General features: G+C 39.5%; 1 protein-coding gene across 1 annotated transcript; it reads left to right on the top strand.

Annotated features, from left to right (window-relative positions):
* The first annotated feature begins 2,953 nt into the window (after positions 1-2,953).
* On the top strand, positions 2,954-26,048 carry LOC139465952 (KAT8 regulatory NSL complex subunit 1-like). Its single transcript, XM_071247965.1, has 8 exons — positions 2,954-4,796; positions 10,124-10,908; positions 17,056-17,152; positions 18,070-18,155; positions 19,641-19,769; positions 20,543-20,795; positions 22,187-22,343; positions 22,903-26,048. The coding sequence occupies exons 1-8, from the start codon at positions 3,547-3,549 to the stop codon at positions 23,623-23,625; spliced, it is 3,480 nt and encodes a 1,159-aa protein (XP_071104066.1). The 5' UTR covers positions 2,954-3,546; the 3' UTR covers positions 23,626-26,048.
* Positions 26,049-27,151: the final 1,103 nt, after the last annotated feature.

Genomic DNA, 27,151 nt, shown 5'->3' with positions numbered 1-27,151 from the left:
AGTGTCTTAATACAATTTAAAGACCACACTTTCTGTTGAAGTTCGATGCTCATGATGTCAACCAACTGGATTGTCTGGTCCAGACTCGATTATTTACAGACCGCCGTCATATAGCTGTTTATATTGCTGAGAGCGGCGTTAAACAAACAAACAAATAAACGACGAGTCTGGACCTTAGTTCCCCTTACAAGTCTTGTAATAATATTTATCAAGTAAAGCACCCTTAAAATAACATCGTCATATACTTGATAGCAGCGTGTATGGATTACCTCCCTTTGAATGTGAGGCTTTGCTCTGTCGTAACTTTGAAGAACAATAAAATCGACACAGGCCAGTTATATTTAAAACACTAAAGAATTTTTAAAAACCCTATGTTCAATATTTTTCAATACTGATATGAATATCAATTTCTTTATATATGTTTACATCGAAAAAGTTAAATTTATGGCTTTTGTGTTTGTCGGTTATTTTACGCCGCACTCAGAACTATTCCAGCTATATGACGGGGGTCTGCAAATAATCGAGTCTTGACCAGACAATCTAGTGATTGATATCATGAACAATTATCTACGCAGTTGGGATAAGATGGGACATGCATCAACCAAGTCAGCGAGCCTGACCACCCAATCCCGTTAGTACCCGTGAAGATCCAGGTTAGAATAGGTCTTCAGTAACCCTATAGCCGGGAGCCGCGATGGGGCCCTACAGTCAAGACATACCCGGATATGCTTGTCATATGAGGCGACTAATGGGGTCGGATGGTCAGGATCGCTGACTTGGTTAATGCATGCCAACATATATCTGGAATGTTGCTGCCTGCGGCGTTAAACAACAAACAAACAATCCCGTTAGACGCCTGTTACGACAAACATGGGTTGCTGAAGACCAATTCTAACCCGGGTGGTCACAGAGGCATCGTCAGCTAAGTCTTGAATTGTCATTAAGAGGTTGCACTTAAAGGCCAGACGTTGTTATGGACCTCCTCCAATAGTGTTCTGTCTATTCATTGGGTGATTGTTCATTCAGTATATGATGATTCATTCACTCGACGAAGGTTCCCGGAAGCGTCGATACAAACAAAGCATGAACGTTCCATGCTTTTTGTTACATGTTTCACAGCAATATATATTAACGTGCAGACTATTCAGGGAATCAGTGACATCTGATTCCTTGTAATTAGTTTAAGCATTTCTTGTTTACAATAAGCCATAACGCTGAGTTTCCTGAGTAACATAAATACGCATATTTACAACGCCAGGGAAGTTACACAAGCTGAAAACTCAAGGACACATGACGTCACACTACAATCTCCCCGTGGCAAGGGAGTTAACTTACTGTAACAGTCCAGTGGAAACTGGACTTTTACAGTCAGTTACCTCCCTTGTCTCGGGAAGATGTCACACTGCATGACTTTAACAGTTTGAAATATTTCAGATACAACCTCGGTGAAATAGGTTTCTACCTACGGATAACGGACATGTATAAGCAGCTATATTTACAACACAGGTGTCAGTCTTTCAGGGATGAGTTGGGTTTACGCCGCTTTTAGCAGTATTAATATTCCCGCTACATCACGGAGGGGACGCCAGTAAGCCTCCGCACATTGCAGCCTCTCGAGACCAAGTTCCATGCATACTGTATACACGTTGTTTGTTTGTTTGTTTATTTGTTGTTTAACGCCGCACTCAGCATATACCAGCTATAGGACGGCGGTCTGTAAATAATCAAATCTGGACCAGACAGTCCAGTGACTGACATCATGAGCATCGATCCATGCAATTGGGATACGATGACATGCATCAACCAAGTCAGCGAGCCTGACCACCCGATCTCGTTAGTCGCCTCTTACAGCAACCCACGTTGTCTGACCCCACACCCTACATGTTTTATGTTTTGTTTTGTTTCTTTGTTTGTTTTGTATCTTGATTAAGGCAACTCTCAGCAATAGTATTGCTTTATGACGTCTGTAAATAATCGAATCCGGACCAGACAATCCAGGTACACATCAGGAGCATCGATCAGCAAGCCTGCCCACCCGATCCCGTTTATAGTCGCCTCTTACCACAAGCATGCATAAATCTCTCTCCCTCTCTCTCTCTCTCTCTCTCATTTAGACTACTATGTCTAGTAGACTCCGTGAAAATACCGCTTGTGATCATTTGTTTTTCCCGAGCAAATGGTCCAGTTAAAAGGCGCCTATAGCTACGTCGGTACACTAATCAGCCATTGCACATACAGGGTTAATCCTGCGCCATGACAGTGGAATTTTACTTTACTAAAATCCTAAATCAAATAGATCAAACTTAACCAAGTCTAGTTTCCTTGATTCTGCTATGGAAACAGCAAAAGAGGGAAGGTTCTTTTGAGAACATAAAATTAAAATTATTTCAAAGAAATGTTTTCCTAGACTAAGTGTTAGTCTAGTTCCGGATACACGGGCGCTGTCCGACGCCCTGTGATGGGACTGCACATCACATTTCGACGCGGAATCGTTAACATGAGTCATCGGTTTGGTGAAGTACTTCAGGTGTCGGTATAAGCGCTGAAAGCACCTATGACACTGATAGGTCAGATATGACGAGTAGGTTTAGATCACAATCTGAAAACAAACGTTTGTGTAATTCAGGGAAATTGTAAACAGCAATCTTGCCGCCAACAATGATGTTGCTGAATTGACAATAATTTTGCTTTATAATTAAATACTACATAATTAGATGTAGTAAATAGGCGTATTGTCAAAATATATATTTTAATAATATTGTGATTAATAACGTAAAGCTATTTACCAACAGACATCGTTTCATTACTGCGTTATTGCACTAGCGTATTGTACAACCCATAAAACCTAGCTTACTTTGACCTAGATGACCCAGCCGTGCCAGCCAATCAGCATTGCGCTCTAGAGGGGGGTAGCGCAATTGATGTAATTGTACTAAACCACATTTTTGTTTGTGATGGAGCAAGCACAACTGACCGCCATGTTGGATGTGAAATCATTGCTGGCTGTGCAAAAATATTGCTCAAATTCGGACATTAGGCAAACTCCTTGGTCATGTTTGACAGTAATCATAGAATTTAGAAGATATTAACTTTCATTGGGATACGTTTCAGCACCACAAATGCGACGAATTACAGCGCAATAGACTGGTGATGAGACTAGAGGGTTCGTATAAAGCAGGACGTGGCGAAGTCACGTGATATTGTCCGGGTACATTACGCGTCTTTCATATCGGAATTGCATCGGCGATTTCACTCCACCTGGTCTTTGATTGACATTTTCAACTGCGTTGGTTTATTTGAGACTTTCAATTATGTGTGGTACACTATTTTGATCACGCATATCTGGTCTAGGAGGCACTAGAGTAAAGATAATGATATATGACAAAAGTCACGTGCTTCATGATATTTCCCGTCTTGTGTCTGTGTCAGTCGACTGGTGACAATTCATCAGAGACAATAGGCATGATTGAACTCTGTCGAATCATACATAATAAGTCTACACCTTGTGCTATTTGAGAATAATTGTCAAATGATTTTCAGAATTGCATGTCGAGTCCACTCCCTCTGAGGATATGTTGTATGGCCGCAATGGCTCCCGCGCTTACTGAGGCGGCTAGTCAGGTCAGAATTAAAGCGACACTACCAGCTACAACGACGCCATCAGTAACTACCCCGACTACGGTTCTAAACGGCAAGGATCACAAATTGACGGCGCAACACGAATTAGCGGTAGTTGACAGTCGCCTGTCCCTGGACAAGGTGCAGAGATCTACCAAACAAGTGACCAATTTAGCAGGTCATCTGCTAAACGGAGGTCACAGTGTAAAATTGAACACCTGCAATCTTGCAACCAATCTCCAGAATTTAGGGGTTACCGCTGCCATCTCGAATCTCCACAAAAAAGAAGTGTCAGCATTCCAGAGTGAATTTATCAAGTCTTTTGCAAAGCTTGAGAAAGGAGGTATGAATCAACCTGCATCTAAAAATGAAAACACAAAGCCAGAAACGTTATCACCGAAAGAACCATCTGAGAGTGCATCATTTGTTAATGGAAAGTCATCAGTGCCTGATGTTGTGAAAGATGGAAAGAAAATTTGTGAAAGTGACATTTCTTCAGATCAGAACACTGCATCCAATGTGGATAGCAAGCATGGTGGAAATGATGCCGTAATTCAAGCCCAGGAAGAAGCAGGGCCATGTCCATCAAACACAAAAGTGGACTTGGAAAATAATGAAAGTGATAAGACCACGGAAGATCTGAAGGAATGTGTTTCAACATCTCAACATCAACTTCAACGTAGGACAGAATTTCTTATGCGTCGTCTACGCCGACTTCAGGGACGTCAAATAGAAAATCATACTAGACAGCAACTTCACCATTTTGTAGAATATCAACATAAAAATTTAGAAACTGTTGTGAAGTCTATTAATGCCCCGGTAACTGGCACTGAACTAAAAACAGAATTATTACAGAGTGAAGATGTGAAAAATCTCTCAACAGCTGCCCTTGTTAATTTAGTTAGAAAGCTTCAGGCACCTAAAAACTTGTCACTGAATCAACGCCTCGTCCATCCGCCGAAAACAGAGGCAGTGATTCAGACGACGACAAACGTTTTGAAAATGGACAAGTCTGTGCGGAATGAATCTGAAACATCAGCTGATCACATGTGCTCAATGATCAAGAGCCTGGAATCAGTGGTCGACTCGGATGCAACAGAGAGCAGTTCAGGTGGAGAAAGTTGTGATGAGTTCGATGGAGATCTTGTAAAAGAAAAGAAAGGTCCCTCTCCGCCATTGTAAGTGTTTGGGTATTGTATTATTCTTTTTACTTAAATGTACATGATTTGTCGTTAAATTTTTATACTCCCAGCTTTATATTGATTTTGTTTAGTCACATACTGACATTGCTTACCTGTGAAAACTAGGGCCATGACAGCCATGGTAGCTCATATTCTTAAAAATAGTGAGTTAAAATTTAATATCGCATCAGCAGTATTTCAGCCATATAGCAACAAGATTAAGTTTATATATTTACAATTTAGTTTTTTTAATGAAAGTTTTATTTTTAGAAATAGAAAATCATATATATGTTTCAGGAATAAGTTGCCTTTTCGCGTAATGACCTGCTCCATTTTGATGTATGATGTTCTACATGGATATACAAATACTGTTTGATGTTAGCAAGACCATGATCATTGTATTTGTTAAGAAAAACTGCAAACCTCATTGAGCTATTTTCTAATTGCGATTTATGAGTTGTCAGAACTCCAGATAACTCTTTGAGCTATTGTTTTTAGGGTTTCTATTTCAATTGGGTTATTACATTTTTATTGGGTAACCGATATTTTATCACTCATCTATTCATCATTCTATTTGGTTTTTCCCCAAGTTAGTGAAAATTTAAAAATTTAAAAAGAATGAAATAATGTTTTAGATGTAAATAACTGTTCTAAATATATAGTCTTGACTCAGAAGTAAATTAGCTCGTAACTGTGTTTTGGAATTTAGCTCCTTTTTACTTATACTGAGTATAAACGCGTGCTGTTTTCATACGTTCGAGTTTTTTTCATTTAATGCATGTGTTTCTGTATTCAAGTTAATGGAAAGTAATTGGGTTTTGAATATTTGAGGGGGGGGGGGGGGGTATTTTACGCGAATACTCTGCTTATCTGTAGCTCTGGTTGTTATCCCACTCCTTGACTGTTTAACCACACATGGTGAACAAAAGCAATGTCCTTGAAATAGAAAAGGGTAAGATGATTTGTGTATTGCGTTGAGCTAATGGAAAGTTCTAGATAGTCTCCAAGAGCAGCCTACTAATGGTAGCTGGTGTTCAGGTCTACCCTGACACTGATATGATGGCTATGCATGATTGCTCCCACCATTCACAGGCTAGCTGTGACCAGCAATCAGGAACTGGTGACTGGGGGATAATAATAGAACATCTCTCACAGATCGCAATGCAGCTGTGGGTCATGACCCAGAGGGGGAATCCCCTTTCTTATTGAGAGCAATTCCTAGAAATATTGTCACTAACAAATGTCACTTGCAGCAGTAGTTTCTATTTTGTTTACCTTGTTTTATATATACAAAGTAACGACATGGTAGATTAGGCATGTTATTCCAACATTTGTAAAACCATGTCGGGTTAAAAGACAAGTGCATTGACATAGGGATATCGAAGTGTGGGCGAGGTTATTAAAATAATGAAATTCTGGAATGTCATATTTGTCAGGCAGCTGAATTTGAATCATTTTTAAAAATGTCATTAAGCAATTTGTACAAGAGATGACTTAATAATCACATGGCCTGATAATGTTACTACTGTATTAATCAATGAATGTAGCTTTCCAGCAGTGACAGTCATCTGACATGGAAATATATCTGAGTACAGGCCTGTTCTGTTTTCAATCACCATGTTGTGGAAGTGACAGCCTTCTGATATGTTTTTCTGGGGGTGGTTGGCATGCAGGCATTACCTGAGTGATGTATGTTGTGGGTCCAGGGAGACTCAAAAAATTAATTTTTAGGGTCCCATGTTACAAAATTGGGTTGAAAATCTAGGCTAGAATTCCTTGTAAGCAAACCATGCTGGTTGTAAAAGGCGACTAATGGCACAGGTGGTCAGTCTTGCTGACTTGTTGATTCATGCCATAGTATCCCAAATGTGTAGATCAATGCTTCTAATATCTGTCACTGCATTGTATGGTCCATAGTCAGTTATTTTCAGAGTGCTGTCATATAGCTGGAATATTGCTGAGAGCAGCGTTGAACAACAAACAAAATGAGGGTCCCGGTGAAATGTCAAAAATTGAAGTCAGAACTCTACCTGAAGTGACGAAATGTGTGAATGCGCATGCTCAGTCAGTGGTTGTCAGTTAAAATGATGTGGAGTTCCCCAAGTGCTACCACTAGAAGGTCGTTAAAAGATTCGACTGTGTATTGTATGTTTTAGATGATTAATTAGGGAAACTTATTTAAAGTGGCATCAAATTATGAAATAGCAGCATTCATTCTTAAACATACAATTTTCCTGCATTCCAGTGGATGCAGTCTGCATTTTTCTGTGTCCTTTTTCAATTTTTATGCAAGTAACGTGTAAGATGCAGAATTGCGTTTGAGTCCCTAGGTGAGTCTAGACATACTTACCTGCTGTTTGTCGTTTATTTGGTACTTATAGAGTTAAGTAACCAATAAGCAGGTGAATTAAATGGCGTTGCATTAGACATGAAATGGTCATGGATTGTCTACCTGTATGTACATTTTGTATTTTGTTAGCTTACCCACTAAAATAACATTGTAAAATAAAATTATTAACAAGTATATACAACTCAGCTATGTATCCACTAAGAATGTGAAAAATACTTTCCTTTTGACCTGATCCCTTTGTTCTGTAAATAGTGTATTAAATGAGAGGATACCTGTCTTTTTGTGTTACCAGGTTACCATGCAACAGCGGTCATCTAGGGTGGAAAGGCAACATGTGAAAAGTAAACTATTGAAAAACTGACAGCACAATTTTGTAGTTTACAAATATTTAATCCCAACACTTTTTCAATGCAAAGATGCATATATTTTCTCCAGGCCTGTGGACCTGTTGGTCCAACTTAAATAAATCCAAGGTTGATCAACGTAAGGCAATGTTTGCAAATTAGGAATGAAGTTCTTGTCATAAACAATTATTGTTAAGACTTACTTTAGGGGTTCCTAAATTGAAATACTTTTTTATATAATGTGGAATACATGTAGCAGATGACATCAAGCAGCGGTAGAAACTAACAGTTTCAGTCCACTAGTCCTTATAATGATAGCATATAGCAAAACCTTTAAATATGTCAAAATTCTACTAGTCCTTAGGATACCTTTACTATTGAGCAGTTTCGCAAGGACTATAGGACTAGTGCCAATTTCTAACCCTGTCAAGTACACTAGACTTCATCTTATCTGTCAGGGATGTGACTGAGCTCATATCGGGGTTGTTTCTTTCTCTACAAACTTCTGGTGAGTGTAGGAAGATCCTTGTTCAGGCTAGTAGTTTGATCCCCGCAAGCTGTGAATGTCTGACCTACTTCTGCACCAGTGATTGTATAACCCTGACCGAGGCTGTGACAAGGTGTATGGTTATAAGGATACGTCAGTCAATTGTATTACTACTATTACTAACACACTGAGTCTACACCAGTTCACCTCCATGGGGTTTCTGGGGAAACTGTAAATTGTAAATATTGCCCAAATAACAGATGTTCTGGTGATCAATAATTGTCAATGATTGTTTGATAGCTTATAGATCAGTATTTGAAATTAGGACATCTTAGGGTCCTTTACACTTGCTGCTATAGTTTTTGGACAGATCCCTTGAACTCTTTTTGCTCTGAACAATGGGGTTATGACCTTTTTAACTTACATGCTTAACTGAAACATTGCAGAAGCACTGCATGTGTGTATCCATACTAGCTAGTAGGGGTGAAACTATACAGTAAGGTCATGATACGTGTCATGAAAAATTGGTTGCTAAGAAATTTGTGTCAAATATATATATATTTCACAGTAGGACCAAAGGAAAAAAACACCTCTTTGGCCTAGTGGAGCAGAAGGTCATGGGTTTTGTTGCGTCACACCAAAAGGCATTAAAAGATGGCACCTCTTGTTTAAACCCTGCCTGGCGCTCGGCATAAAGGGGATAAAGCAAGGACTTGTCAGTTCAGAGTCAGTATACTGTGTCTGAGTGTTCTATTCATGCTAAACTGTGGCATGGTATCTCAGTGGGCTGTGCTATAAAATCGGCATTAGTCCGGACAAGGACACACACAGCCACCCACCCAACAAACACCTCTATATAAGTGCAATAATCTTGAACGCAATGTTAAACACTATTTCACCTGACCAAAGGGTAAGCTAGCTGAGACACATGGTAGTGATATTTTTAGTAGTGAACTTGACAAGCTAATTACAACACATTTTGCAATATTTGACTCACAAAAATGCTGGGGTGGGGGTCAATAAAACAAGAGAAGTAATTTATTTTAGCAAGTTTATTGTCTTGTATCAATACAGAAAAATCGTTTTTTCGCATGAAAACTTGCACTGCTGCACAAATGTATAGGAAACAGTAGGAAATCTTGCTTCTTATATTGTTTGATATTTTTATTACAAACTTTGTTGGAATCAAAAACTACATTTCTGATGTTTTGGGTTGGATACATAAACCAAGTGATTGGCAGTAGAAAACCCACATTCTGTGCAGGACTACAGGAGAAGCCATGAAATTGACTGCAGAAAACAACTTCCATTGTTTGTTAGGATGCTTCAGGGCAACTTCTTGCCCCTTCATCAGATGAATGATGAAGGGATGCTAGTTTCCAAATCCAAAATGCCTATCAAAGACTTCATGACTACAGGTCAACCAAGTTTGTTGTGGATTCATTCATTGATGGTGTATGTTTGAGACTTTCAGTATTAAACTAGGGTTGTCAATGTCAGGTTTTGATATTCATAGAAAATACACACTAGCCAATAATACGACTCACGACTCATTGTCACACACTGTATTAAGTCACACCAAAATAATTCCCACATCTCTCTCTCTTACTTTAATATTAAGTAGATTTTAAATGGATTTATGGGGAGTAGTATAGGATATATATTGTTTTAAGGAAACATTAAACGTTTCAAGAGAAAAATGGCTTCACTTTGTACTTCGGTAGACAAATAACAGATGTTACTAGTTAAGGTAAAATATAAACAGCAAGTTTTGTAATTTTGTTGATACTTATGAAAACAAGGAAAGTGAGAACTTTTAATGTTGAAATATTTATGATCCAGTTCATGACATTTTCCAGACAACCAAGGTTTTATGATTAATATGTCCCCATCACTCTCGTACATGTTGAACCAGGCAACTAATTTAGATTGGATGGTCATGCTCAGTTACCTGGACCTTGACGGCAATCACAGGTTTGTCTGGTCCCGACTCGGCTGTTTACAGGGGGCCATGATATCGCTGTGTCTGGTGTGAAAAGAACAAACATCAACAGCTATGATAGATCAATTGTCAGTCATTGTTTTGTCCAGTTCTCATCACAAATTAAAGCTGAAGCTAACTTTTGTGTGTTTGTTTATACAGACATCGACGGGCTGAATGGAAGTGGGCGGTGGAGCGAGCGGCTGTAGCAGCCCGGTGGACATGGCTACAGGCGCAGGTGTCAGATCTGGAATACCGTATTCGTCAACAGAGTGAGATTTATAAACAGATACGGAACAGTAAAGGCAGCATTGTTCTGGGGGATGCGCCTTCGCCTCAGAATCTATTGACTCGCTTTCACCCTGCAGTTAAAACTGTTGCCAGACCTGCAGGCTCAGATAATCGTGTAACTAGTCTAGATCAGAAAAATGAGATGTCTCCGTGTAGCATTTCCACGGTGTTGTCAAATGTTGACAAACAAGCCTCCCGCCTCTCTCAGTCCCTTGGAAACTGTCTTTCACCTCAACAAAACAGTATCAAATCTAGTACTCCTTCAACAGGACGATCATTAAATGGATTTATAGAGTCACCAATAGGAAATTCTGACGATGCTAGTTCGGACACCCCTGTTGCCGACGTGCGATTGTTGGTGGACAAGTCCGACTTATCATCGGTTGTTGATCCAACGACTCAAGCAGCTCGGTGCCGACCATTACGTAGTTACAGAAAGCGCAAGTTGTTGAGGACGTTTGGTTTACATCAGACCAGTCGTAAGGCTGCTCGTCTCTCTACTGTCAAGTGTGAATGTTATCCGCCTGTGATGCCATGCCCCATGTGTGGGGGGCGCTATAATAACGCACAAACTGTCCACCCTGATGTCATGCCTGTGCAAGAACGAGTCTCACTTCTTGATGCATCGTTCCATCCCGTGCTGTCGTTTCCTCAAGGTGAGTGTTTTGTCAATAACACTGTATTCAGTGTGAGTCAGGCTGTCCATATCGTAACCCTAATGTTGACCTTGAAAGTTATATTTATGGAGTCCATAGATTTAAATACAATGGTAACCAACAAGTGTGGGTATTATTTATTGCAATAGAGCCAAAGAACATTATCTGAAAAGTAAATGTAACTTTTTGGAGATTGTTCTTGTCCTGAAGTTGAATTGTGCTTTGAAGCAATCATTGCTGTTAACCATGAAGATACCTTTCAAATTCTTTTTACAGTTTATTGGTATCTTGTCATCATTTTGGGGATTTCTGAGGAAGTGCTGTTCTGAATGAGAGGAATAGACCCAAAATAGACCCAATTGTTGGGCTGGGACGATACATCAACTGTGCGATCCAATACGTATCACGATACCTTGCTCAATATCCGATACATATCAGGATGGTTGTATGTGCTCGTATCTGTAGTGCGTAACCCATATTTTTACTTTGTGTGCAACTGTGATCGATACTTGTATCGGGAAGTGAAATAACGCGATCCATCGATGCATCTGTGTATCGTCCCACCACTACCCAATTGCATAGGCTTTCATATGAGTAGATCATGTAACTAAATTCTTGATGAATATTGACCCCCTGGATTACACATTCCAAAACAATGGGCTATGATAATATGAATAATCAAGTGTTTGAAATAAGAATGACCAAGTGTTTGAAATAAGAATGACCAAGTGTTTTAAATAAGAATGACCAAGTGTTTGAAATAAGAATGACCATGAAAGGTCATTGCCTTGAAGCTTGAAGTTAAAGATCTTGAGGTTGCCAGATTCAAGTACTATAGGAGGACCCCTGGACTCACCTGTATTTCAAACACTACTTTATTATAGTGTTGATGATACTTAACTGATATATGACTCAAAAACACATGATTATAGTACATTTGACAATGAGGACACATTATTGAATGTAGTGTGTCTGTTTCCAATTCATGGTGTACCTCAAATTGTGAAGAGTTAGAGAGGAAATAAATACGTAGGGTTATTCATCAGGTACGGTAATATTTTCTTGAGATGGTCCATCTTACCATGCTTTCCTGTCGGGGAAAAGAGATATATCTACTTCCTCGTGTTGATCTTTCACAGAAAGAAGGGCAGGTAATGGGTGTTTGTATGTGATATATGGGTGTGAAATGTGCTCTGATAAACTTCTCACATTAGGCTGACATGTTGTGATGTTAGCATTGTGCGAATGGGCTAAGGGGGGTAACTCTGATTACCGGAATTGTATCGAATGTAAATAGAAGTTAGATGAATGAATGGATTCGGAAGTTGCTAAGAGATAGATCGTAGGGTAAGTGATAGAACATGTTAGGTAACATTGCTAGGATATTGATGTATGGTTGTCAAGGGAGTAACGGATGTGTTACGGTTAGTTTTGAGTCTGAATTGAAATAAACAAGACGTGCCGGTTGTGTGCTGTTTACAATATGAATCAAATATTGTTTAAACCCAACTCACTCTCACAGTTTCTATTCGAAACACAACCAACTATTAAACAATCTTCTAGTTTTAAAAAGTTTGGTTTGACCTTCCTTGGTGACCCAGAATCACAGGTGTGCGTATTGGTTATCATCAAATTGCTCAAAGGTAAAATAAACTTTTGAGTATGTATGTTTGAAATATTTGTTATGCCACTTTTCGCAATATTCCAGCAATGTGACGACATCTAGTTTAGAGGGCGTACTTGTCTCAAATTGCAATATACATGTTTCTAGGTGCTGGAAGTAAACAATACATTGTTTGTTAAAGCGACCTATTCATGAAATGTCCAGTCGATAAATCAACATCTGGTATGTCAGGGCAAGTATTGCAGTTACCTCAAAGTGGTCCACGTGAATGCTGTCACAGTTTACCATGTTTACAAACAACTCTTTCTGTTTTATTTGCTTCACCATTACAACTTTGAAACCCCAAAGGATCCCGAACAATACTCTTTTCCCTCAGGCGAGACAAATGTCAGCAGTATTGTGAATAAGATCAGACAATCTTCACGCGAAGTTCGAATTGGGCCAAAACGGAAGTGAAAGGCCAAAACATTTAACTAAATTTTGGAATACATGGCGAAACAATCGTCAACTGTAAATCGTCAGTGTGCCAGGTATTTTGCCATCCTGTAAATGAAAAAGATGGCTTACGCACCACAGATGAGAGCACATGCAAGTATCGTGATACATATCGGATTGTGAGCACGGTATCGTGATGCAGTGTGTATCATCGTGTATCATCCCAGCCCTAGTTATGTTTTCAAGAAAACCAACACAAAGAAATACCAAAATTATGTTATGATGTTCAAGTTTGTAGACTTAACTTTAAACCGGATCGGCCCCTTTCAGAAGTTACATATGTTTAGGCCATAGCCACGTCAAAATAATGTAAATATATGTAAACCATCTGTCATATTATTCATGTTTTAAATCCATCACTTTTCACAATGTCTGAAAATACCGTTTTCATTTCAATTTATCATATTTTATTGATAGATTTAAAATTGATTAACCGTTTCCCCACAGTGTTATTTTAGTAACAGTTCTGGGACAGATGCATCGACAAGGGTCCCTATCGAACATGTCAAATAGCCAAATAAAGATGTTTCAAGCAAGTCTTTAAATATATTACATAAAGTATAAATAAATCAACAAAAAAATATAAAAAATTATCTAACTTAATATTTCTATATTTTCATGTGATAGCATGTAATGTAATTCAAATGATATCTCAGCTTTTGTCGCCTCGATGTTCACATTCGGACATGGATGTTTAGTACCAAAATATATGCATGAAAAATCATTTTCATGGGTTGTAACCAAGCGCGATGCTTCTATGAAGTTCCACATTTTTTAATGCAGGTTGCGATTTCCTGTTTAAAATGCTCAGAATAACATGATTTAATCAAAACCTTTTGTCTAAATCTGAAATGAATTATACATGAGGACATCTTTCCGAGGCAAGGGTGTTAACTGACTATAAAAGTCCAGTTTCCAACCTTGCCGAATTTTGCCGGAATTTCCAGGCTCAATCGTAGCGCCACAAGTGGCTAATGCAAGTTATGTCCCTTCTGTGTTCCTCCTATTGACCAATCAGGTTCCATCTCTCATATCATTTGCATTTGCTTCAAATAATGGTGGCGCACAGTCAAGACAATCTGCTTGATAATCAACGTCTATGTTGTAATATTACGAGTCTTACCCAGCTAAGTGCATCCTATAATGTGAGCACCTTGATGAAAAGCAATTTTGATGGGACTATGCATAGACTCGTAACTCTGTTATTGCAGCTTAGTTCGGCAAAGGTAAATGCACTTTTTTAAATAATGTGATAAACATAACTTTCATATTTATAATCAGTAAGATCAGACCTTTCAACTGGTGTATAACATGTAGTTCAGATGGTGTATAACATGTAGTTCAGATGGTGTATAACATGTAGTAACAAAGATAAGCAGATAATTTCCTTGATAAATGCAGGCTTCATCTGTCACCCAATAGTCTCTGGGAACTTGGTGTCACAGAAACAAAGGCTTCAAATTTACTGGTTATGAAAGGGTTAATTGGTACAGCACAAAAATCATGAAATGACTTCTATGAAATAATATCACCAACCTTGCAGTATTTGTAAACAACTCATTTTGCATCGTTAAAGGGGAAGTGTGCACGCAAAAATCACTTTCTTTCTTTTTCTAAACAAAACGCAATTTTAGAATTAGTTAGTATCTGTGTTTGAAAATATACACTCATTTTTTTTCACAGTGAAAGTAGGAAGCTCACAATAGTGTGAAAGTCATATGCCGTTATGAGGCCTTCGTTTTACGAGCGAAATAGGCCTGAGTTATCCCCCTTAGATTATGACGTAATTGGTGCCAATTCAACTGGGTCCCTGTCTATTCTCAACGCAAAAGATATCAAGGACCAGTTTGCGGTAAAACAACATGGACTACGACACACTCCGGCGCAGTGGTGACTCAGCATAACACAATTCTGGCTGGCATCTGAGATGCTAGAATCACAAAACTGTACCTACACCACGTGAAGCGGCTCTAACAAAGCATGATGACGTCATAATGTTTATCAATTGGCACCAATGACGTCATATTGCAAGGGACATAAGCCATGGTGTTTTTGTTATGGAAATAGAACACTTGGTAAATGTGAAAAATATAAATCGTTTTAGTGCAAAAAATATGTTAATTAAATATGATGTTTTTATATTTTTGTCTATGACACTTCTATGTTAACACTTTTAATGTGGAAAAAGTACAAGAAAAAAAGGTTCATTTCCGTGTGAACTTGCCCTTTAAGTTTTGTTTGAGTTGGTCCGTGTCAAGGTCACAGCAAGGTCAGTAGGTTGCCTGAAGGGGAATTTAATAATATTTTGCGTTGAGTAATTGAAGTGGTGTAGTCCATGCTTGACGAGTAACTACAGTAGGTCACTGTGATCTTAGTTTCGTTGACATTGATTACATCCTGGACATGACATGTCATGTACATGACAAGACTTGTATCAAACATATATAAGTAATTGGTTTGTCTTGGGAAGCCTAGTGGTTAGCACTCACTCACGCCAAAGACCCGTGTTTGATTCCCGACATTGGTATAATGTGTGAAACCCTTTTCTGATGTCCCCTGCCGTGATATTACTGGAATATTGATGAAAGCGGCATAAAACTGTACTCTCACTCAGTCCAGTTAAGTGGTCTATTCTGTTAAGATATAATAATCAATAATCCATGTGTCATGACAGTATTAGGTGTCCCCTTTTTTTGTGAGTCACACATTTCCAATTCCAGAATTTGATCTCCACCATTAACATGAATATTAATTTCAAACATTCTCATGGACAATATGTGTAGGACCCCGTTCCCTGTCCTGTTTAACATCAAGGTCACAGTCAAGGTCATAACATTGTTGAACGCAATTTATTCAGCATATCAAGGGTAGCCGAGTGAACATTGGTTGTAGAGGTCACAGTGGAGGTCAAACTATATAAGAACACTCTATATAATGCAAATACTATAATTAAATTAATATAATTACTATAATTAAATAATTAAATAATTAAATTGTTGTCCAATTAAGGGGAGTAGTCCTGCATTTGCAATTTAGAAAGACTATTCAACAAAAATCAACACCAAGAATACAGAATGAGTATGTATGCAGTGTTAAAAGTTTATGTGAATAATAGCGTTTACTCTTTCACGAACTCCAGCTTGAGATGTAGTCTAACTTCCTTGAGAACATTAGCAGGAATGAGATGTCAGGGTAACTGACAAAAATGGTAAAGGTAAAAAACATTGCAGTGTTTTCATTCAGCTTCACAATGTCTGCAGGTTTTTACCTTAACTTACAAAACTGGGGGTCCGGGGAAACCCCCCATAGTTCATTTTGAGGGTCTTTATATGGATTATCTGTTCTGTGAAGTAATGAAATGGTGTAGTTTTGGTGTTTTCTTTACTGACATGACCTTGATATTTCTTGTCAAGAATTTGGTGCAATGAATATTATTGTATGTCCCTCAGGATCCAATATACTTTTACCTGCATCCATTTTGTACAATTGTGCATACTGGACGCACATCCTGTAACACCTGGATAGCATCAGTCCAAGGATGCTTTGTTGTGAGCAGATTGCTTGGGGGGGGGGGTGGGGGGGGTTCCTTGTCTTGGGGACTTGTCAAATGTAAACTAGGGCTGGCTATCATAGAGTTGATAAACACGAACTAAATATCGGTCAATTATCGATTAATATCAGAGAAGGAACTTTAAGCATATGTACAAAAAAGTCCCAAAAGAAATCCACAGGTTTCACGCCACTGGTGAGCAGTGACACATTAATGCATAGATTACTTTATGGACAGTTGCTTTCTGTCTTTGACAATTGACATTATTGACAAGTCAGTTTCAGTAAATCTAAACTGTATTTCATCACAATAGCTTAGGTGAGTTGTTATCAATAACAAAAGTTTCATATTGATAATCGTTATATATCTTCCCATCGATAATTCCAATTATTGATCTTTTTAGCTAGCCCTCATTTAAACGATGATAGTTGCAGTCAAATATGTATGTAATGAAGTTAACACTTGCTTCTTGTTTCAGAAATACCTTTACCTGTCCATTTTGAAGCTCTTCTGAAGAGTGGGGAGTGGCAGCATAAACCGCCGCCTAAACGGGCAAAAACAGATACTGACAGAAAGTAAGAATGACATCAATAATCTGTTGAGGGGTTGTTTTTTCGGGACAGGGGGCACCGGTGACCAGGTCATCTAAGCCGCCATGATTCGCTGTGCAGAGTTGTGTCCCTTGGGCATGCCACAAACCTATGATTGTGAGTTCGAATCCCGGTTCGCCCCGATTATGTTACTAGGTTTGTCAGCACCATACCTGTGCTTGTTGGTTTCACCAAAGGGGTAAATGTCCTGCATCACTTCGGGCTGTCCTCCCACATTAAGCTGACACGTCATGATGTAACTGGAATACTGTTAAATGCGGCGTTAAACCCAACTCACTCACTCACTCATTTTTTCGGAACATGCTTGTCATAACTGCTGACTAAAATTAAAAACAGGTGGTCACTGTGTCGCTACCCTTGTTATGTCCCGAACATTCTCTTGGTTGTCATTAGAGGCAAATATGTTAGATCGGGTGGTGTGACTCAGTTCCTCGTGTCATCATACCCCTCATCATGGAATGTTGCTGATAATAAGTTGCCAAGACTTTTTCATGAACACTACTATAATAACAGGCTGGTGATAAAGCTCTATTACGACTGTGTTTTGTTTTTAAGCATATTTATTTTACATTAACAGGTCAAATGGATAAGGCATAAGTTGTGATGACTGGTGAAAAACATTGTATTGGCCACCAAGTACATGATGCCTGTCAGCAGTCTTAAGATTGCAGACAGAATATTAAAATATGATGGTGTATTATATTTCCACTTTCACTTCCTGCAGTCCATGCATTGTCTTGGCACTAGGACCATTGCATCTTCTATTGTTTTTGATAAACACGGGATTGTGTGAAGACCCTGCGTGTGATGAGACACTGGTCTTGTATTCCGTTGTAACCATGGCACATCCAGTTATTTGAGTGTTTGTTACTTCCTTGTAGGAGACACAAAGCGAGGGGATCTGACAACTCGAGAAAAGCCAACCGTCAAATCCGGAAAAATGCTGCAGCAGTATTGTTATCATCAAGTGAGTATCACATGGACTGTGCCAGTGTTGTGTCATATGCCAGATTGGACATTGTGGTAGGAACTATACCAGTATTATACGTGAAAGGCGACTATGCTTGTCGTAAAGGCGACTATGCTTGTCGTAAAGGCGACTATGCTTGTCATAAGAGGTGATTATGCTTGTCGTAAGTAGGCGACTAACGGGATCGGGTGGTCAGGCTCGCCGACTTGCTTCATGCATGTTGTCATGTCCTAAATGCGTGGATCGATGATCATGATATTAATCACTGAATTGTCTGGTTCAGATTTCACTATTTACAGACCGCCGTCACACAGCTGGAATATTTCCAAGGGCGGCGTTAAACAACAAACAACAATATTATACATATTTCAATCCTTTGGGGATTCCTGAGCAGTATATCCCAGTTTATGCTTCATGTATATATGCTGATTGATCAGGATGGTTACAATGTGTGACTGATTGTTTGTCAGCATTTTCTGATGTGCTGTAAATAACTTGTCCGCCCAGACTTGTAGTTTACAGTGTGATATGACATTGGTGCAGTGCTACTGTCTGCAGTTGAAAACAGCAGTTTCATCAACAGTTGTGACTTTAGGTACTTGTCTGAAGTCAGTCTTGTAAAAACTCTGTTGTCTCTCATAAGATCTGGTTTTAATAGTCTGTAATGACATTATAACCTTGTAATGATGCTAATGGCCAAGTTTGGTCAAGTAAAACTCAAAAGGCTTTGGCACAGTATGCATCTGTACAATGTGTGATGTCTATTGCACACATCAATAATAATAGTAATAATAGTAATAGGCCATTTATGTTATGCATGTTTCGACACCACACAGGGGCATGCTCAAAGTGCTATTATTACCCTGGTCACTGGATTAGTGTGCACTCAATCATTCTCAGCTGTGTGGGGAGTATACAACCCAAGCTGCTTGTTACGCGCAGGTTAATAACCACAATACCATCTCATCCTCCCGTGTTCCCATTCACTGCTGGGTGAACAGTCACATTTAGAACAAAGTCACTCGCCGAAGGAGACACAACATGTGGTACATCAAGCCTTCTGTAGATCTAGCATGAACTCTACTCACTCCCTTGACGCTATCATGGTTATGTTCTAGGTGTGTCTGTCATTTACAAGTAGGCTAGTTTGGTAATGTTGGTTGGTTGGTTGGTTTGTTGTTTAACGCCGCACTCAGCAATGTTCCAGCTATATGGCGGCGGTCTGTAAATAATCGAGTCCGGACCAGACAATCCAGTGATTAATATCATTAGCATTGATCCACGCAATTGGGATCAATGACATGCATCAACCAAGTAAGCGAGCCTGACCACCAGATCCTATTAGTCGCCTTTTACGACAAGCATAGTCACCTTTTACAGCAAGCATGGGTTGCTGAAGACCTATTTTACCCCGGAATCTTCACATAGTTTGGTAATGATGTGGATTTACATGTACATGCATACTTTTTGTATGTCCTTTAGAAATTCGCAGCAAATATGAAAACAAGACGGTTCGAAAGGGACATAACACATCTCGGAAAAAGGCCGTGTCTACTCGGAGGTTGAACAAGGATACTACCATTCGACGGCGGGCGCAACAGATTGCTATTGGTGAGTCTGCAGGGATTAATCAACGAATTCAAACTAAGTGCCCTTGGTGGGCAAATTTTGGAACAAATTGTTGTTTCGATCAAAATTGGGATTTTGAGAAAGTATTTTTTATACCCGTGACCTAAAAGGTCAGGGGTATATAGTTATATCAAGGTTGTCCGTCTGTCCTTCCAAGGACATTTCTTTTTCAGCGACCTATAACTTGAAAACCACTACATTGATTCTTTTCAAACTTGGTGAACACTTTTTATACCTATTGTAGCGGTGCAGTTGAAGTTTGTTTTCAATATTTTGATTTTCTGGAAAAAAATTAAAGCTTTTCTTCAGTTTTTTAATTAGAATTTTTTTCTTCGACATTTATGCAACCTGTGACTAGAAAACTTCTTCATGGATTCTTTTAAAATTTAGGGAACAGTTTTCATACTAATAGAAGAGGTGCTGTGCAAAGTTTAATTTTGTGTATTTTCTGTGGGCAAAAACCATGATTCTTGTTATGTTTTGAACTTAGAATATATTTTTCCTTCAACATTTGTGCGACCTATATCTTAAAAACTACTACATGGATTCACTGCATATAGGAGAGGTGCGATGCAAAGTTTGATTTCAGTAAGTGGAATTTCTGAGAAAAAGTTGCTTTTTTCATGTTTTGAACTTAGAAATATGTTGGAGTCGGAATCAGGTATTTGTGAGCAACAAACAAATAAACGTGTTTTAAAACAACTGATGGCTGTTGTTCTGATGGATATTATGTTCACACTGTTCTATCCCTCCAGCCATGAAGCGGCGATCCGGTCGCTCGATGTCTGCTCTGCAGATGTCTGTGATTGAGGCCAACCAGGGCCCGCTTGCCTCGCCACAGACGAAGGATGGTCTGTCCCTCAGCTGTCCATCATCAGCCTTCAAGGATCTGAAGAACAGGAGGAGTCGAGGCGAGGCCTATGACATCAACAATATAGTCATTCCTTATAGCATAGCAGCAGCGACACGGGTAGAGAAACTACAGTACAAGGAAATAGTCACGCCCAAGTGAGTAGGTCAATAACTGCTCTAAATGCAGCACTCATGTGTGCACTGTGTGTACATAGGACATAGGGTGGTCAGGCTCGCTGACTTGGTTAATATATGTCTTCGTTTCCTAATTGTGTGGATTGATGCTCATGATATCAATCACTGGATTGTCTGGTCCAGACTCGATTATTTACAGACTGCTGTCATATAGCTGGAATATTGCTGAGTGCGGCATTTAACAACAAATGTTAAACAGTGAAAATAAAAAAGAAACAATAAAAATCTTTTATTAGCTGAAAATCATCAAATATTTGCTTCCTTGTTATTTAATCTGGACATTATGAATGTGTTAGCTTACGTGTTTTTTATTTTTTTACAACGAACTAAAGTTGTAAATGCATTATTAAAATAATGTGATAAACATAACTTTCATGTGTATAAACAGTAGGATTTAGACTTTTCAAAAGTTGCTGATTGGGCTTTCAGTTAATCATGGTCAATCAAATGGAGTTAAATGAAAGCTTTCAAGGAAGTGTTGCAATGTCTTTATTTTTCAATCATGACAGAAGCAGTAATTTGACCGAAGTACTGTCATACAGCTGTAATTATATTGATGAAAAGTGTGGCTACCTACATTTTGGCCTGTTAATATTTCCAATGGCTCCCTGAAAGAAATATGAGGGAGCCAAGTTGCTCGATTTCCCCTATTGTGGGTGTGCATCCCAGATCCTGATAACAATCCCCGTCAGCAGCATCTTGTATATTTGCAGCTTCAGTGTATTAAATGACTGACTGATCTGCCTTTAGGTGCATGATGTCCTTTATGTTATGAGGGGATTTCCAAATTGAAACGCAATGGTTAACCCAGAAATTTGTTTGTACAGAATTGAATTGGAAATCAGTAAATGATCACACAAGATCAAGGAATCTTCAACAAATTATTTGCAAACACACTATTTTTGATTTTCAATCAAAATGGGCAATAATTGGCAATAATGAGCAACAGGTCCAATCATTAGTGTAAGTGCACTCATGAATACAGAATAATGTTCGTAGCTGGGGAATTCAATGTTTTCAGTAGGTATCCAATCCGACCATTCAAGACGAATCACCCTTTTGTCACTCTTGCATAGGTATAGCCAGCCTTTAGAAACTGTCCAATATCCAAACTTCTCAAACAATCAAGCCTGTCATGTTTACAAAACTCTAGATTACTAACTGCCGCCGACCACAGTTAAAAGCTAGTTAGCCGGCACATGATACGTTCAATCACTGTCACTGACATTTACGGCACTTAAAGCTGACATGCCCTGGTAAATCTAGTACAGCTTACCAACTGACCCAATTTAGTCCTATGAAAATGTGAAGTAGATTTGATTGTAATAGCATTGTATTTGTGTGTCTGTCAGATGGCGAGACATTACCTTGGACCAGGAGAACACAACTGAGACTGTGATAGGCATGAAGGCCGAGTTCCAGGAACCCATGGAGGTTGAGGGGGCCTTGGAGAAGACCAACGGCTTGATCGGAATAAAACCGGTAGAAATAGACGAGGAGAATGAAGAGGTATGCTACTTAACTGAAATAGATTTTTACTTTTGATGAGGTGTGCAATGACTTTATACGCTGTGAAATTGATGAAACACTATTATGTGGGTCCCGTGGGGACACCAGGTTAGACTATGCCCTCAGGAACCTACGTTGGTCGAAAAAGGCCGTGATATTGCTGGAATATTGCTAAAAGTGGCGTAAAACTATGATGTTTGAAACCCGTTTGTGGTGTTCCCAGACAAGATCTTGCTGGAATTTTGCTCATTATGGCATAAAATAATACTCACCTGAGAAGATCCGGGTTACAATCCATGCTTGCCATGAAAGGCGACTGCTTGTCGTAAGAGGCAACTAACGGGAATGGGTGGTCAGGTTTGCTGACTTAGTTGATGCATGTCATTGTATCCCAATTGCATAGATTGATGTTCATGGTGTGAATCACCGGATTGTCTTGTCGAGACTCGATTACTTACAGACAGCTGTCATAAAGATGGAATATTGCTGAGTGGGACGTTAAAAGAACAAACCAAAAATAAAAATAACAATGATACTGATCAATATTGTTTCCTTCCAGATTGAAGATCTGTGTGACGATATATATGTTGAGCGTCACCTCAAGTGTGAGGTAGAAGAAAAGAAGCGGTTCACATCCTTTATCCAGTATCCATCACGGAGGAATCGGACGCGAACGGAGACGAGCACCCCATTAACTGAGCCCCCGTCACCAGATCCTAACTCCACGCCAACGGAGACCCTGGCCCCTATAGAACTGCCACTTCCAGAATCCCTGATTCAGCCGATACAGCCCCCTCCGCCGCAACCAATGACTCCCAGCACACCCACGTTCCCTGCTACTTCCTATCTCCTGGCGTCGGCCGCGGGTTTCGATGAAGGAAGCAGACGTCGCAGTGGGTCTGTGTCTCGGAGGGAAAGACTGAGCTTCAGTTCCGTCATGGATGATTCCAGTCAGGATGGATTTATGGAATTAGGGGAAATTGTCGACCCATGGCCATTACGAACATTTCCTTTGTCAGAAGAGGAATTTGAAGGTGTGAAGAAAGTACAGCCGACTAGTGAGAAAGTTCGACCCCGTGTGACCTTGGAGCCCCCAAGCACCCCTTGCCGAAGTGATAGCACTCCATCGAGCAGCCATCCGTGTTCTCCACTACCCAGCTCAGCGTCCAATTCAGTCGCAGGTGATGACCCCAATGATCCGGAATGGACGGTCCTCAATAACGACAGAACACCCAGGACCAAGATGTCGGTTGTGCTCAAGCTGTCCACGGGCAAGAGGTGAGGACTGGACCCAGGAGCACATGGACGTGTCTATATGCAGTGCAAGCCCCGACCAATAAGGGAGTCTTGGCATCTGCCCACAGAGGGCGCTGGTACTGAACACATGGATGTGACGATGATGACGACGTCAAATATGCGTATCATCAACCGTCGGAGCATCCAGAAGATCGAGCCATCAGTTGAAGCATATTCTTAATGCTAAAATGCATTACATGCTACAAATGAGATGTGTACAGAGTTCGTTGAGTCCATCCATGTGATGATGAAGGTTCTATTGAACGAAAGAGGAAGAGAACCCAGGATTGAGTATCTTCCGAGAGACCGGTACCCCACGTTAAATTAATCTTGGCCAAAACTATGTGCACTGCTACTTTGTCACGGCAATGCTGCTCAGAAGAAATATCGCAAAGCAAACAAATGAGAATGATTTTGAAATTTTTGTTTAGGCATTTTGCTGCACTTGTGATATATTCTGGGTGCAATGTTGTCAGGAAGGACTCTGTTGATACTTTTGGTGCATGGATTTGTGGAGGACGTATCTGTTCATTTGACTACATCAGTGGTGTTCCCCGATAAGTGACTACTCCCCATTTGGTGTCAGTGTGATGGTACATGTTCACATGGTGGTTACGTGTAGGATGCCTTTAACTTGAAGGCAACTTGAAGGAGCTCTCCCAATGGGAATAACATGAGTATTAATGCTGAATATGTCAGAATAGTCTACAGTTCAGATGTAGAGGTCTTCCCTCCTGTGACAAGTAGTTGCTGCCAAGTGAAATTTTGACTTGGTTTTCCATAATAATACAAAGTGGACCTAACTTGTAATAATAATAGTTGTTAGGATGGTGTGTTGGGATTTTTTTACTTGTGTGCTGTCCTTCTTTAAAAAAATTCATTGTCCCTTGGGATATATATTTAGTGCAGTATTTTTTTTCTCTCCAGAAAATATGAAATGCATATTTATTTTGAGCGTTATTTTTTTTCCTCTTCAGAAAACATAACTCTTTTTTTGTCACAATCAGTGAAATTAGCAGCGGTAGAAACTAATAGACTATAGTTAGAGCCCATTACTCCTTATAATAACATATAGCAAAACCCTTAAAAAGGGCAAATTGCTACTGGTCCTCAGGATACCTTAATTATTGGGCAGTTTGACATGGACTCTAGGACTAGTGCCAATTTCTAACGCTGCAGTTGGTGTTGTGGGAGCTCCTTCAAGGCTTGGGGTCACCTTTTGTTTAGCTTGTCCAAGTACATCATTGATAATGATCTCAAACATTTTGACTGTTAACAACCCATTGCCTTGATTCATGTTGACAACAGATGCTATGATGTTTTTTTCATTTACCTTTTTTTTAATCCTTCATATAATATTGGAACAGCTGACCCATAGCTTTTGATTTCAAAGTGTTTGGTATCACACGTGTGATAACAGTAGTCCTGAAACAATGAACAGTCTTCTGTACAATATACAAGATAAGCTAACAAGCTGTCTTTCTGATGTACATAATGTACATATTGGTTGCAAAAGTGCTGTATTTGAGAAGTTTCATTGTACGAGTGGGAGGTAAAATCCATGTCAGTGTCCACATTGGAGTGGACAAGATTCCTAGATTGCTTGGTGTTCATTGGACGATAGATGTTCTCATTCAGCACAATATTTTGTGTATGTTTTGGTAAATATTGTTGCATTTAAAATTTTTACATGTTACATTCTGTACACAATAATAAGCACAAAATGTTTCTTGCATTTGAGGATAAGCACTTGCCTAATATATTTTGTACTTTCTTCCCTATATTGCATTTGGAAAAAAAAATGAATATGCCTTTTGCTTTGCCATAGAAAATATGACAGTAATTTCACTTAAGTTTCAAATTTCCTAAATCTACCTTACCAGATAAAGTTGAAGTTGCATTTGTGCTGCCTCCTTATAATGCCTTAACATTCTTGGCCACAGCAGATCACCATCACTTCACTTCCTGGACACTGTTACCTTGGTTACCTGTGAGAAAGTGTGTGCTGGATATAGTTGTTGCAAGTTTGTGTTAATTTTCTTTTTTAAGACAAAAACTTGTTAAAGATGTTTTTCGTACATTTGTGTTGCTACTACCCTAGTTGGCAAGTTTCTATCACCTAGTGTTGATACATACATCAGACATTGATATTCAGTTCATTAATGCATTTACATTTGGAGGAAAATGCACCTGTGTATGTGCGCACCTGCATTTAATAATATCTGAGAGCTGCTGCAACGGCCTGTACAACGTAGCGATCAACAGCCTGCAGCAGCAACTATGTGGACATGTTGTTGATGTATGTATTCTAGATACTTGCTATCTGTCTTTGTCAGGATCAAAAAGTGCTTTGAGCACTCCTATGAGAGAGCTCTTATATGTAGATCAACCATAGTGCAATTGTGGATGAAAAAGAAAGATTAAATTAACTTTTTTTATAAGAAGTAATTTGTTGGGTTTTTTTTCTGTAAGTCTATTGACAATATGGGTGGATGTAGTCCATCAGATCTGTGCGATATCTCCACTCTGTGATTATAGCATCTGTCAATACTGGAACTCACTGGGCCATCAGATCTGTGCGATATCTCCACTCTGTGATTATAGCATCTGTCAATACTGGAAGTCACTGGGCCAGCAGATGTGTGCCTTTGACTGATGTTAGGATTGGATTGCCACATGTTTATTGGAGGGCGGATGTTGCATTATGCTGTAAAATTCAGGCATACCATGGTTTGTAGGTAATATATTCTGGCTGAGGCATACCATCGGAGAAGAATGACACTGTCAGCTGGTCATTAAAGATCCATTGGAGAAGAATGACACTGTCAGCAGGTCATTGAAGATCCATTGGAGAAGAATGACACTGTCAGCAGGTCATTGAAGATCCATTGGAGAAGAATGATGCTATCAGCATGTCATTGAGGATCCATTGGAGAAGAATGACTGGTTCAGACTTTGTGAACGCCCAATCCTCATATCCCTCTTAGATAAAGCAGTGTTTGCTGGTGAGCTCTGATCCAGAAATCTTCACAGACACTAGATAGATAGAACTTGGTTGGGTGAGACTGTTGGACCGCCAGCTTTCACACTGTGACACTCGGTGCAACAATGTTCATGATGGTGACTGAACACCATACCCTCCCTTTTGTGATTTAACTAACATTACTGATTAAACACATCCCCTTCTTGCCATGATAGCTGTAATATTGCTGATTGAACACATCCCCTCCCTGCCACGACAGCTGTAATTTTGCTAACTGAACCATTCCCTCCCTGCCATGACAGCTGTAATATTGCTGACTGAACCATTCCCTCCCTGCCATGACAGCTGTAATTTTGCTGACTGAACCATTCCCTCCCTGCCATGACAGCTGTAATATTACTGACTGAACCATTCCCTCCCTACCATGACAGCTGTAATATTGCTGACTGAACCATTCCCTCCCTGCCATGACAGCTGTAATATTGCTAATTGAACCATTCCCTCCCTTCCATGCCATAGATGTGATATT

The sequence above is a fragment of the Haliotis cracherodii genome, unplaced genomic scaffold (genome assembly GCF_022045235.1).
Source record: "Haliotis cracherodii isolate W230 unplaced genomic scaffold, xgHalCrac1.p SCAF_18, whole genome shotgun sequence".
In the NCBI taxonomy this organism is placed as follows: Eukaryota; Metazoa; Mollusca; class Gastropoda; order Lepetellida; family Haliotidae; genus Haliotis; species Haliotis cracherodii.
This window is presented reverse-complemented; position numbering and strand designations above follow the sequence as displayed.

Bases quoted from the DNA above. Each gene is read 5' to 3' on its own strand.
- LOC139465952 (XM_071247965.1), top strand. From the start codon at position 3,547: ATGTCGAGTCCACTCCCTCTGAGGATATGTTGTATGGCCGCAATGGCT. The intron at 17,153-18,069 runs GTAAGAATGACA...ACTTCCTTGTAG, and splicing joins AAAACAGATACTGACAGAAA to GAGACACAAAGCGAGGGGAT. The intron at 19,770-20,542 runs GTGAGTCTGCAG...CTATCCCTCCAG, and splicing joins GGCGCAACAGATTGCTATTG to CCATGAAGCGGCGATCCGGT.